The sequence below is a fragment of the Borostomias antarcticus genome (assembly GCF_949987555.1).
Source record: "Borostomias antarcticus genome assembly, chromosome: 1".
NCBI classification, from domain to species: domain Eukaryota; kingdom Metazoa; phylum Chordata; class Actinopteri; order Stomiiformes; family Stomiidae; genus Borostomias; species Borostomias antarcticus.
The window spans coordinates 25,824,711-25,839,379 of record NC_140234.1 but is presented as its reverse complement, the minus strand read 5'-3'; the positions used below and the strand labels follow the sequence as shown (position 1 = coordinate 25,839,379).

At 48.2% G+C, this 14,669-nt stretch overlaps 1 protein-coding gene across 1 annotated transcript in view; it reads left to right on the top strand.

Annotated features, from left to right (window-relative positions):
* LOC311316982 (calpain-5-like) overlaps positions 1 to 14,009 on the top strand; it is a gene marked incomplete at both ends in the record, with an annotated part of 30,410 nt that extends 16,401 nt beyond the window's left edge. Inside the window, 10 exons of the mRNA XM_084447972.1 lie at positions 386 to 594; positions 741 to 933; positions 4,271 to 4,464; positions 5,823 to 5,900; positions 6,314 to 6,509; positions 7,018 to 7,140; positions 7,257 to 7,453; positions 8,021 to 8,142; positions 12,733 to 12,869; positions 13,827 to 14,009. Of these exons, the coding sequence (XP_084304098.1) occupies positions 386 to 594; positions 741 to 933; positions 4,271 to 4,464; positions 5,823 to 5,900; positions 6,314 to 6,509; positions 7,018 to 7,140; positions 7,257 to 7,453; positions 8,021 to 8,142; positions 12,733 to 12,869; positions 13,827 to 14,009 (1,632 nt within the window). The remainder of the gene's footprint in view (positions 1 to 385; positions 595 to 740; positions 934 to 4,270; positions 4,465 to 5,822; positions 5,901 to 6,313; positions 6,510 to 7,017; positions 7,141 to 7,256; positions 7,454 to 8,020; positions 8,143 to 12,732; positions 12,870 to 13,826) is intronic.
* Positions 14,010 to 14,669: the final 660 nt, after the last annotated feature.

The window sequence follows — 14,669 nt, the reverse complement described above, 5'->3', positions numbered from 1 at the left end:
CCCCTCCTCCTCCCTCTCTCCTCCTCTCTCTCTCCTCCTCTCCTCCTCCTCTCTCCCTCCTCCTCTCCCCCTCCTCCTCTCTCTCTCCTCCTCTCCTCCTCCTCTCTCCCTCCTCCTCTCCCCCTCCTTTCCCCCTCCTCCGCTCTCCCTCCTCCTCTCTCCCTCCTGCTCCTCTCCCCCCCCTCTCCCCCTCCTCCTCTCTCCCTCCTCCTCTCCCCCTCCTCCTCTCTCCCTCCTCCTCTCTCCCTCCTCCTCTCCTCCTCCTCTCTCCCTCCTCCTCTCCTCCTCTCCTCTCCCTCCTCCTCTCCTCCTCTCTCCCTCCTCCTCTCCTCCTCCTCTCTCCCTCCTCTCTCCCTCCCCCTCTCCCCCTCCTCCTCCTCCGCAGGTGATCCCTGACTGGAAGGAGCAGGAGTGGGACACGGAGAAGCCCGACTCGTACGCCGGGATCTTCCACTTCCGTTTCTGGCGCTTCGGAGAGTGGGTGGACGTGGTGATCGACGACCGGCTGCCCACGGTGGACAACCAGCTGGTCTACTGCCACTCGGACGACAGCAACGAGTTCTGGAGCGCGCTGGTGGAGAAGGCCTACGCAAAGTCAGTGCTGCCCGAGACAGGAGATACACCTGCCGGGTTTTTCTGCTCTGTTCTGTAGTAGCTGCGGTCTCCTATTCTGCTCTGTGCCTGTTTGACCCCTCTACTTACCCTGACCCCTGACCCCCGTCTCTCTCTGGCATGTCCAGGGTGTACGGCTGCTACGAGGCCCTGGACGGGGGGAACACCGCGGACGCCCTGGTGGACTTCACCGGCGGCGTGTCGGAGCCCATGGACCTGCTGGAGGGACAGATGGCCACGGACGAGGTAGCCCGCAACCAGCTGTTCGAGAGGGTTCTGAAGGTCCACAACCGGGACGGGCTCATCAGCTGCTCCATCAGGGTGAGCGGGTCCGTGGGAGAGGACAGAGGTTTGGTTCTGCCTCCAGTGTCCGTCTGTGTGTTAAACTACCTGGACGTCCTACAGTTTTAATCTTGTTGGACAGAGGAGGACAGAGCCAGGCTTGGCTGAATATAGACATGCACACACACACACACACACACACACACACACACAGACACACACACACACACACACACACACACACACACACGAGGCAAGTCTCTCTCTCTTGTTGGTCCATCATGCCCGGGCCCAGCTCATCTGCAGTCTGTGTCCAACGCTGAGCGAGCGCTGTTTTATATTCATGAGGATTTTGGTCGAACGAGCAGCGACGACGCGGGCGCAGCGAGCAAACCGAGCGCTCCTCAGCCCCGCCCTGACCCCGCCCCTCCCGCCACGCCCGCTTGCAGTTCGGCTGTATCTCCAGCAGACGTTTGCTAGACCCATAATCTTTTGTTGTGGGGAGGACTGATTGGAAATGCAACAAAAAGCTGTTAAAAGCCACACTCATGCATCTTTCCAGAGTCCCTGACTAATTGCTTTTTATGTGTGGCTGGAAGCCAGCCGCACAGCTAGTACAGCGTTTTTCGGGTTATCACTCCCTCCCTCCCTCCCTCCCTCCCTTACTCCCAACAATGTTGGCCTGCATCTCTCTGTTGGCACCACAAGAGGCAGTAGTCCCAACACACCAAAATCAAGAAGGACACCAAAATCAACCCGCTGATCTCCACTGCACAAGTAAAGTAGTGGTGAGAGCATTGGACTCCCACCCTGGAGACCGGGGTTCAAGACCTGGTGGGGATGACTTTATGGGACTATACCCCAAACCTCCACATGTTCATCCTTTCACTCCAACCTTTTTATCCCTTACCTAAATTCCACAAGTAGAGTAGCGGTCAGAGCATTGGACTCCCGCGCGGGACATTCTCAGAGATTACCATCTACTTACTTCACCACCTAAAGGGAAGTGCATACAGCAGGTAATGACTTTTGTCCAGAAACAGAAGTTGAACCAATTGCAGCAAAATAGCTAACGTTATAGGAATCATCAGTGTAACTGATTTAGCCACTGACCGCTACCATTAATGTTATGGAAGCTGCTGCTAGTTGTTGTGAGCTCATGAGATAACTGGCTATCCCGCTCTCATTGTGCTGGATTAGCATTGGAAGCATTGGAACTGATGTGTCCAGGCGACAAGACCTATCTTAATTTATCAGACATTATTTCATGTCATTTCAATTCACAGTTATTTCAGTGGCATGACTAGCTTCCGTCCTACCAGTCCTGAACAGAAACAAGCCGGCCACGCACATGAGCCAGGCTGGACCTGGACCTGGCCTGGTTGTTCTCCCTCTCTCCATGTCTCTCCCTCCTTCTCTCTCTCTCTCTCTGTTATCTTCAAAGCAGCCGGTGGAGGGGGGGGGGGGGGGGGGTGATGCGTGTGGGGGGAATGATGCTCAAAGCTCTTTCACAGAGCCTCAGTTTGGCCAGGCTTTCTTCCTTAGCATGTTAGCAGTAGCTGTCTTCCATCCTCTCTGTCTGCCCATCACACCAGACCAGCCGTCCGGGGTCAGGATTCCTGTCTGGCCCGCTAGTCTAGATGGGATTCTCTCTCTGGGGAAAAAAAAGGATTACCGTTGCTTAAATGGAACCCTAGAACGGACTGTTTTCTTGAAGTACAGTATGTATGATGCTGGTCCAGGAACCTTGGTTTCATTCTTTTGTTCCAGTTTTCTTTCCTCCCCATAATTTATTTTTTCTACCGGTAATATTGTGCCACTTTGGTTAGCCTTATTTCTCCTCATGATAACAGTGTTGGGAAAGTAACACGTGGCTTTGTGCTTTGTGCCACAACACCACCTTTCAATGAAAACGATTACTTATCCCCTTTACATTATGCGCTTACAGTATTAATCTATACATCTACATTCATGAAGGTCTAGACCAGTCCTCACTCCGGCGTTTGCAGCTGGTGCAGAATGCTGCTGCTCGCCTTCTGACTGGAAAGAGAAAGCATGACCACATCACACCTGTGCTGTCCTCCCTGCACTTGCTTCCTGTCCGCCTCAGGATAGATTTCAAGATTTTGTTACTTGTTTTTACGGTTTTGAACGGCCTGGCTCCTCTGTACCTAGCTGAACTCCTTCTCGTCCATAGCCCAGCTAGAGCACTCAGGTCAAGCAGTCAGCTGCTCCTGGATGTCCCTAAATCCAGGCTCAGAACCAGAGGTGACCGCGCTTTTGTAGTTGCTGGCCCCAAGCTGTGGAATAGCCTCCCCCTGCATATTAGAACTGCCCAGACCTTTAAGTCTCTCCTGAAAACTCACCTGTTCTCTATGGCATTACATCAAGAGCTTATCACCACACTATGTTATGTTTGTATTTCCTGTTTGTCTCTTGTTATTTGCTATTTATTACATTGTATTTTATTGTTTTATTGTTTAGTGCCTTTTAGCCCACTGTACAGTACTTTGGTCAACCACTGTTGTTTTAAAATGTGCTTCAAGAATACATTTTGACTTGACTTGACTCATCTGTATTTGGTGTAACTGTGTGAACTAGTATCATTTCTGTGGGCCTGTTTTCGTCCGAATGCCACACCTGGGGGAAAAAAAGTGATTCTATTATTTTATTCTATTGTAGACCTCCCCCTGCCAACAACTAAAACAGTGATTCTATTCTTTTATTCTATTGTAGACCTCCCCCTACCAACAACTAAAAAGTGATTCTATTATTTTATTCTATTGTAGACCTCCCCCTACCAACAACTAAAAAAGTGATTATATTATTTTATTCTATTGTAGACCTCCCCCTACCAACAACTAAAAAAGTGATTCTATTATTTTATTCTATTGTAGACCCCCCTGCCAACAACTAAAACAGTGATTCTACTCTTTTATTCTATTGTAGACCTCCCCCTACCAACAACTAAAAACATGATTCTATTCTTTTATTCTATTGTAGACCTGCCCCTACCAACAACTAAAAAAGTGATTCTATTATGTTATTCTATTGTAGACCTTCCCCTACCAACAACTAAAAAAGTGATTATAGCATTTTATTCTATTGTAGACCTCCCCCTACCAACAACTAAAAACATGATTCTATTCTTTTATTCTATTGTAGACCTCCCCCTGCCAACAACTAAAAAAGTGATTCTATTATTTTATTCTATTGTAGACCTCCCCCTACCAACAACTAAAAAAGTGATTCTATTATTTTATTCTATTGTAGACCTCCCCCTGCCAACAACAAAAAAAGTGATTCTATTATTTTATTCTATTGTACACCTTCCCCTACCAACAACTAAATTAACTCTCCTGGTCCTGTCTCCTAGGCGACCACGGTGGAGGACATGGAGGCGCGTCTGGACTGCGGCCTGGTGAAAGGCCACGCCTACGCTGTGACGGACGTGCGGAAGGTGCGCCTGGGCCACGGCCTGCTGGCCTTCTTCAAGTCGGAGAAGCTGCACATGATCCGCATGAGGAACCCCTGGGGGGAGAAGGAGTGGAGCGGCCCCTGGAGCGACAGGTAAACACAACGCTGCCCTCCGGAGGCCTGGCTGGGTCACCACAGCTCTTCAGTCTGCGCTGTGGGGAACAGGGGGGCTTGTAGATGGAGTTGTCTGAACGAGGATCATCAAGACCGAGCTGAATTGGTTCAACATCAGTTGAAACAGTGTCTACTCTTGTCATGGCTTAGCTAGCTTGCTAGTAATCTCTCTGGCCAAAGCAGTGTTTTGGGAGGTGATTATTGGACCCATGGATGAGGATGCCTGTAGACTGTGATCTATGGTCAGTTCAGAAACAGGATAGGCTCCATATACTTAAAATGGTTTAGAATACTTCAATGTTCGCCGAAGTCCGGTGGGCGGGGTTTGCCTTTTTGTGAGCAGCCCATTGGTTCTGTTGTGCCAGACAAGAACTATTGAGCCCAGCTCAGTAATTAAAGCGACCTCAGATAGTTTGATCCAGGTCTGATTTGAACATACTGTGTGGGGTGTGAGGCATTCCTGTGTGTTGAACATCCTAGCAGAAATAAGTATTCTGAAGTCGTCAACCTTAAGATGCTGCTTCCAGTGTGGCGTGCTCCGGGTCCCCACGGAGCCGGGTGGGTAGGAGGCGTGACACCATCTTCTCCACTTAGAGCTCTGGGAACTGCTAGGAGGAGTAATGAGCTGGATAGACGTTGCACTTGCTCTCTCGGATGAAATAGAGAGCATCCTGTTTAAATGTGTTCCCCCCCATAACCTCTCTCCGCAGGGCAACGTGAGATATCATAATCAGGGTGCAGTAGGGCGGTTAAGGGGGTTGTTGTTCTCGGTCTGGTGGGCTTTTCCGGGGTTTTTTATTGTTTGTCACTCAGGTTTGTGACGCCAGGTACGACCGTCTGTCTGAATTATTGAGTTGGCAAAGGAGAGGTGTTATTAAAGAGAATAGAGTCGTCTCTCTCCTCCGAACTGAATTATTTATCTCTGGCTTGATCAGAACTACTGCAGAGGGATTTCTTCTCTCCGTCAGAGGAGGAGGTTTGTCACAGACGTTTGAACAGAGAGATCAGTATAAAGGGACATAGAAATGTCATGCAAACAAATAAAGAGAATTGCTACTTTTAGACAAGCAGTGCTTGACTTGGAGTGACTTAAGTGCCGGTACTCATTGGTACTGTTTAGTATATTTAGGTGCAAGTTCTCCACAATGCTTTCAAGCCGTGGAGAATTTGAGGTGTTAATACTGGTGAGCTCCTGCCCAAGTCCAGCACTGCAGACCACTGTGTTTTGTGGTTCCCTGGCCCGTCTGAAGTCTTTCTAATCTACGTCCTTATCCTGCACAGCCATGGGTATTCTGTTCCTCTGACACATGACATCACTTCCTGTCCCCCTATCACAGTTCGGAGGAGTGGAAGAAGGTCAGCAAGAGTGAGAGAGAGAAGCTGGGGGTGACCGTGCAGGACGACGGGGAGTTCTGGTGAGAGCGGCGGCCATCTTGTGTCTCCCTCTTCTCACAAACATCTCACTGCTCCCATTCCATACAGTATCATCAGAATAAAATAATCTCTAGAATTCTCCATATTCCCAATCCGTCCTAGTATGCTGGTATACGGAGGGTTAACTTTGCTGTGTGATATAAGTTAGTTAAGTAAGTTCATCTGCTGAGGAAGACTCCTTCCCAGTTATACACGCATTCCACAAACTACAGTCTGTCCAAGACAAGAGTGCAGAACACGACACCTCTTCATTCCGCTCAATTTCTCCTCATTCATCCCTGCTTGACCATTATCCGACCGTACCACGACACGTTACCTCACCAAAGGCCACTGGCCCCTCCCCTCCCTGCCCACACCCTCACACACCCTCCATCTGCTCGGCCCCGCCCCCCAGGATGACCTTCGATGACTTCTGCCAGTACTTCACTGACCTGATCCTATGCCGTCTGATCAACACCTCCTACCTGAGCATCCACAAGACCTGGGAGGAGGAGGTGATGAGGGGCACCTGGGTCCACCGCCAAGACCCCCTGCGCAACCGCTCCGGAGGCTGCATCAACCACAAGGCCACCTTCCTCCAGAACCCGCAGGTCTGGGGCTCGGGGAGGCTACGCGTGTGTGTGTGGGTGGGTGTGTGTGTGTGTGTGTGTGTGTGTGGGTGTGTGAGTGTGTGTGTGTGTGTGTGTGGATTGTGAGTGGGTGGGATTGTGTGTTCCAGCCTTTCTCTCATCGATGAACTTGTGCTAAAAACGATGGAATCGTGGAAAACTTCAAAGGGCGAACACATCCCGTAACATCATTTGCCCTTTGAAGTTTTTCCGTGATTGCACCTTCCGTGTCGCGAAACAGCTGTGCTGACAGTGATTTTAAAAAGGCCTACACAGAATGCAAGCATTTAATCCAAATATCAACTGTAAGTGTGATTGTGCACCTTTAATTGAAATGAAATTGAGACAGGTGAAAACATACCCCCTTTTGAGTTGTTTCATAGCGAATGCCTTCAGGAAGATTTCTGAAAATTGTTTTGTGTGTGTGTGTTTGAGTGTGTGTGTCTTTGTGCGTGTGGTTGTGTGTGTGTGTGTGTGTTTCTACCTGCAGTATGTGTTTGAGGTGAAGAAGGTGGAGGATGAGGTCCTGATTTGCCTGCAGCAGAAAGAGAAGAGAGCCACACCCAAAGAGGGCAAAGGAGAGAACCTGGCCATAGGCTTCGACATTCACCGGGTAGAGGACACGCACACACACACATACACACACAAACACACACACACTTGTTGCTGCCCAACGCAGAGCCTATTTGCGCACGGTGTACTGATGTAATGTGTCCTCCGGGCCTGTAGGTGGAGCTAAACAGAAAGTACCGCATGCACTCGGCCCAGCAGAAGGTGGCCGGCTCCATCTACATCAACTCGCGCTGCGTCTTCCTCAGGAAGGAGCTGAAGGAGGGCCGCTACGTCATCATCCCCACAACCTTTGACCCTGGGCAGCAGGGCGACTTCCTGCTCCGGGTCTTCACTGATGTGCCTTCAGACTGCAAGTAAACCAGCCAGCCGACATGCCAAAGTTTTATAATACCCCTCCGTACTTTAAAGAAGAAGTTGTTTAGAATTGCCACGTTTTGACTTGAATATGTAAATACATAAAAATAAAGCTTTTTTTTTTAGGTAAGTCATATTAACATAATAACATAAATTATATTTATTTTCTAGATTATCTTGCCTGACATTTCCTATAAATGAGCCTCACAAAAGCCCAATATCTTCGGGCGGCTGTGGCTCAGTGGTAGAGCGGGTCGTCTATTGACCGTAGGGTTGGCAGTTTGAATCCCGCCTCCTCCTGTCCACATGTCGAAGTGTACTTGGGCAAGACACTGAGCCCCACATTGCTCCCAATGAGCAGGCTAGCACCTTGCATGGCAGCAGCCGCCATTGATGGGTAAATGAGAGGCCATTGTAAAGTGCTTTATAAGTGTAGTCTGTTTACCATCCATTTTACCATCTTTGTTGCCCAGTTAGAGCCTGGCCCGGGTTCACACCCTCCAGTTTAAGACGTGAGGACCTGGATGTTAACACTGTGTCCTCCTCCTCCTCCTGCTGCTCCCTAGAGAGCTGTCGCTGGACGAGCCTCCTCAGACGTGCTGGACGGGCATGTGTGGCTACCCGCAGCTGGTCACACAGGTCCACGTGCTGAGCGCCGAGGGACTACAGGGACAAGACTCCAATGGAGGTAGGCCAGAAGCCAGTCCATGGCAACATTTTTCTTTCATTTATTGAACATAATGTGTACGGTACTGTAGGTGAAGTCTACTGCCCAAACAGGCTAATGAAATGTGAAAACATTCAAGCATGTGAAAAACCACAACAGGCCTACGCTCTATGTAAGCACAACTAGCGATTCATAATGACAGATTGATGAAAACAACCGTTTCGCGGCAGAAAATAGATTTTTAGAAGCTGCATTCTCAGTGCCCCGTCCGCCGCCATTACATGGATATACTTGGCTCGCACTGGATTTTAAATTTCTTCTACAGGACTCCGAATTACACCAAAGTTATCTCGGTGAGTGAAAGGTCTTATAATATGCCGGAAATAAGGTCCAGGTTGTCAAAAACGAACATTATCCTTTAATCTCTAGATTTTCCCATTGCACCTCCTGACAGTGAAGACACACCTGGGTCCTAGGTGACATAGTCCTCCTGCCATCGGGTTTTTTCTTCTTCGTCCAGGCTGGTCTTAACCCTCTAGGTTGTAACTCATCATCCCCTGATGACATGACTCTTGGCATTGCTTGGAGCTGATAATACCTGTCCAATGACGTGATCGACTTCCTCTTACCCCCCCCCGCCTTTTTTCTCTCTTTTTTTTCCGAATTAATATTGAATTCTTCAGAATGAATAACAAGCCTCTTCCACACCTCTCCATGTCTGATCTGAGGTTGTTGGAAAACAGGGAACGGGAGTGAAGATTGCATCATTGGTTGTTATTGAATCTGTGATTGTTCATTCTGCAAAACAACATCTTGTTTCTTCAGAAGAGTCACTGTCACTTTCACACTTTCCCTTTTTACTTTTCTTTTTCTTCTTTTCAACTGGTGTCAGAGGTTGGGCTAACTTCCAGGTTTTGCGCTTCACATCAGGATGGGTTGTGATGTTCGTTCTGGCATTTCCCGTCTGCAGAATGTCGTCATTATCATCCTTGATGACATATCTTCCTTCAGTGTTTAGCACAAGTAACTGTGGATAAGCCATAGTAGATTCCCTCATGATGTCATAGGGATGTGGGGTCAAAACTAGAGCCGTGTGTGAGAACAGAGCATCAATTTCACTCAACAGCTTGTCCGTCATGCTGTTGACTTCCTTTACCTCAGTTCGAGCTGTAGTTACTGCTTCCAATGCTGCTTTCTGTCTCCGTCCCACTTTACTGAACAGTGTCAAGACTGCAAGTTCAATATAAACCTCTTAAGAATCTAACACTATTAAAATGAAGCTTTATCAATTATGTAATTAATAAAGAAATGAACACTCAATCACTCACGGACATAGGACTCTTCTTGCTCTGACTAAACTTCCTATCCAGATCTAACCTTGCTCAATCTCAACCTAGTCTCCAGCACAGTGAGCGATCGGCCTCATTAAGCACTTTTAATTTTTACAAATTAAAAACCACAAAGCCTGATTTGACACAAGCTTAGGGTATTGTGCGCCAGAGGACAATCCCCTCATTAACCGCTGTATGCCAGAGAATAATACATTTTAATAAAAACGGTTTTGACATAGACATCCAAATGTCCACACCACTTTGCCTGTCAGCAAGTCGAGTCCTACTGTCCGTCCACTCACAGTCCTTTCACACCACACACACACAATATGCAAAATGTAATATATGTATGTACAGTATGTATATACCGCTATACTAAAGCAAACCCTGTAAACCAATGCTTATTCTAAAGCTACACGCTTCTCAATTTATGGAGAATGAGAAAGAGTTTAATCAATAAAGGGTTTAATTGACTAGTGAACACTGCTAGGGTTTGAGTGCTGAGTATCCGGTTTCTCGGACAGGGACCACCTGGTCCAGGTTCAGCATCCACTTATGAAATTATGAATTATAAGTTATCAATTACTATAATTCCAGTTGTCCCATACACCGCATGACTTACTGGATGAATTAAACTTTCCCTAACTTCTAAAACAGGACAGAGAGAGAGAAGAATGAGAAGGAAAGGGCGAAAGAACAAGAAAGAGAGAGAGAGAGAGAGAGAGAGAGAGAGAGAGAGAGAGAGAGAGAGATAGGGTGACATCACTCTGTCCGCACAAGACACAGCACAACCCCTCTTAGGCCAGTGAAGCGTATCACCGACCCCCCTTCTTCAAACAGCTGTTCTATCGGGAGCTGAGGAATTTACAACTTAAGGGCGCGGACAGCACACACCCGTAAAAGACAGTAAAACAGAAATACCAGCAAATAGTATTTATATTAAATCAATCCTCAAACATACAATGGATCCAATAAACAAATACAAAACGTTTAGCTTTACTCAAAACAAAAAACGCAACACAACCTCTCGACACAGCCCATGTGTCTCCACACAAAGGAACAAAGGTCACTCACGCACGCACGCAGAGTCCCAGAACATCCTTGTTCAAAGGTGTAAATGTTCTGGTTCAAGTTTCAGCACTCAAGACGTACAGAACTTTACCGGGTGTCCGCAGCATCACAATGAAGATCACACCTAGATTCAAGATTCAAGATCCGTTTTATTGGCCATGTACAGTATATGGTTCACACATACTAGGAATTTGACTAGGATTAAAGCGTAAGCTGTTGCAGATGACATAAGATAGGGTGCAGGACAGGACAGAGGACAGGGCAGGACAGTGCAAAGACATGACAGTGCAAATGCAATACAAAACAAAAAACAGTGCAAATACCTAGGTCAGGTCTCTCTTCCAGACAATGGCTGTGCCTAGATCACGTCCCTGTTCTAGACCATGGCTGTACTCATCCACTGTCAATGTGTGGTGGAACGAACCTGGAGCTGGCCATGTTTTGCCGCAGGCTCAAAACTCACCTCTTCAAGAAGTACTACCCTTCCTCTTGAGCACCTATTGTATTTGTATGTATTAGTATCTTTCTGCTCTTGCTCCTTGACTTCAGCACCAGATTACCGTGCTCTTAGTCACTTGTTTAGACAGGAGATGCACTTGTGAGTTCTGGCGGGTAGTAGTACATTGATTACCTACGTTAAATGCAATTATTTTAAGTCACTTTGGATAAAAGTGTCTGCTAAATGACTGTGATGTGTAGCACCCACCCTAGGGTATTTTCCTCATAGGCCTCCTCCCATTCTGATCCAGTTAAAAGGATCTTGTGTCTTGAATAAAACGTCTTGAATTATAAGTCTTCACTGCACCCATGGGACATCCAGTGTGTTTGGAAAGCTTATCAAGAATACCAGGATGTCACTACTGTAGGTACAGTAGGGTACATGGAGGGGTCTAGGTACAGACAGGAGCAGCAGCATCTCAACATCTATGGAGGCATCATGTACCTTTCATAGTGGTGTTTCCACTCCCATTCATCCACTTTACCTGATGTTGTATTGCTTAGTCAACCAATTAACTTGGACATTGTTGATGAAAGAATCGGAATTTGTTTTATTGCCATGCTGTTTTTCAGCGTACTAGGAATTTGCTTTCGGTCATGGTGCATAACATGGAGACAACATTGGACAGGGTGTAGGGATGAGACATGACAGTGCAAAGACAGGACAGTGCAAAGAGCAAGTACAGAATGCTAGTGCAAAAAAGGATAAACTAAGAAAAAACAATATAGAAAAAGTAGTGTGGTCAGGTTAAGGTCAGTATGAAGAAAAGACATGTCACAGACAGACAGGCTACGTTGGGTTTCTGATTGATCATCTTTTATGTCCTCTACTGTATGATGTCACAGCTTGAGTGTGATGACCATGTTAGCATGTTCTGGTGTGTGTGTGTGTGTGTGTGTGTGTGTTTTGTTTGTGGGTTTTGCGAGACAGACCATTCTTACATGCATGGCATTTGGTAAACTCGACTTCTGGTCACACAGCGCTGCACTCTGCCTTATGCTGTGTTCACATCGGGCGCAAATTTTTACATAGAGTTTACATAGAAAGTCAATACAATTCGCGCGAACTGGGCGGCAGGGGCGGCACGGGCGGAGCGAATCAGGCGAACCCGGCGGTGCGGTACGATTCGCCACGCGGCGACATTCGCCGAAGTTAATATTTTTGAACTTTCCACGGCAGATTCGCACGGCAACCCATTGGATCCCGCGCCGAGAGTGGGGCGAACTGGGCGGTGCGAATTTTCTCGCCGCGCCCAGTGTGAACACAGCATTATTCCCAACAAGATAAGGTGCCTGGTCAGAATTGGAGGTGCATTAGCACCATCTAGTGGTCAGTAGCGATGGCCTGAATGATCGCTAGTAAAACATTACTAGTACAGATCCCACATCATAGACTAAGGCTTTGGACCAAAGCTCATAGTTGTCAGTGTTGAGATGTTGTTTAATTTCACACTCACAAATGCACACACGCACAAATGCACACACGCACACACACGCACACACAAAAACACACACACACCTAATTGCACATGAATCCATCCCTCCTGGTCTATATCCTGTGTGTAATCGGAGCAAGAGCCGGGCAGTGAGAGGCAGTGGAGCCAGGAGGAGACTGTGTGCACACAGCTAGCGTTTCAACGTGTGGCATAGGGATGGATCTTCCATATTGGCCAGTGCAGTGATTGGCTCCTGCTGTCTGTCTCTGCCCCAGCCTCTGACCCCTATGTCATCATCACCTGCGAGGGAGAGAGGGTGCGCTCACCGGTGCACAAGGACACACGGAGCCCGAACTTCGACATCAAAGGCCTGTTCTACCGCAAGAAGCCCAAGGAAGGCATCCACATTGAGGTGAGCTCTGACTTATTTCCTCTCCCTCTCCCCTTCACTGGTGGTGTCTTGGTCTTGTACTCTGCCCTCCTTCATCTCCTCCTCCTTCACCTCCTCCTCCATCTCCATCTCCTCCTCCTCCATCACCTCCTCCTCCATCTCCTCCTTCTTCATCTCTTCCTCCTTCTCCATCTCCTCCTCCATCTCCTTCTTCATCTCCTCCATCTCCTCCTCCTCCATCTCCTTCTTCCTCTCCTCCTCCTTCATCTCCTCCTTCTTCATCTCCTCCTCCTCCTCCTCCTCCTCCTCCTCCTCCATCTCCTCCTCCTTCATCTCCTTCTTCATCTCCTCCTCCTTCATCTCCTCCTCCTCCTCCATCTCCTCCTCCTCCTCCATCACCTCCTCCTTCATCTCCTCCTTCTTCATCTCTTCCTCCTTCTCCATCTCCTCCTCCTTCATCTCCTTCTTCATCTCCTCCTCCTCCTCCATCTTATCCTCCTTCATCTCCTTCATCCCCTCCTCCTTCATCTCCTCCTGCTTCATCTCCTCCTCCTTCATCTCCTCCTCCTCCATCACCTCCTCCTTCATCTCCTCCTTCTTCATCTCTTCCTCCTTCTCCATCTCCTCCTCCTTCATCTCCTTCTCCTTCATCTCCTCCTCCTCCTCTCTTCTTCTGGTTCTCCACCTCATTCTGCCCTGATCTTGTAACCATCAATTTCTGTGTCTTTTCTGTGTCTCGTAACTCTCACTGTATTCTGTATTTTCTCCCCTCTCTCTCTCTCTCTCTGTCTCTCTTTCTCTCTCTGTCTTCCTCTGTCTCTCTCTCTCTGTCTCTCTCTGTCTCTCTCTCTCTGTCTCTCTCTCTGTCTCTCTCTCTCTGTCTCTCTCTCTCTCTCTCTCTCTCTCTCTCTCTCTCTCTCATTTCTCCCTGCCCCTCCCGACCCCCTCGTCTCATTGGTCCTCCGGGGTTTTTGACAGATCTACAATAAGAACGTGATGGTGGACAGCTTCCTGGGTCAGGTGACCTTGTTCAGCGACCCCAACGACCGCCAGGAGCAGCACACGCTCCACCTCCGCGACAAGGGCAATCGCCAAGACAACGACCTCCCAGGCACCCTCACTGTGCGCCTCATCACCTGCACCACGCTCACCAACATATGACCTCAGCGCGACCTTTGACCCTCCCTCATCACCCGCCGTCCACGTCCGTCACCCGAGCACATCCCAGTGCGCCTCCACCTTCACTTTCTCCTCCTTCTCCTCCTCTTTCTCTCTCACTCCTTTATTCTCTTTCTCTATGCTCTTCATTCTTTCTTCTCTCTTTCTTATATTTTTCCACTCTTGCTTTCTCTCGCTCTCTTGTGATTAATCTCTCACACCCTACAGTGCACACACACACACACACACACACACACACACACACACACACACACACACACACACACACACACTCTCGACATTGCTTCTGTACCCTCTCCATGCATTGGCCAGTATCTGTAAGGGCTATGCATTGCCTTAAGGCTGAGTCCCCCTCTCTTTGACCCAGGGCCCAGCTATGAGTAGGGGCGGGCTCTGTTCTGGGTGCTACTGGGACCCCTCCATCTATCCACCCATGTATCCATGTCCTCATATCCATGTCCTCATATCCATGTCCTCATATCCATGTCCTCATATCCATCTCCTCATATCCATGTCCTCATATCCATGTCCTCATATCCATGTCCTCATATGCATCTCCTCATATCCATGTCCTCATATCCATCTCCTCCGACTCGCTGAGTGTTTTGGCCGTCTACATTTGCATCACAGAATCCCCTAATT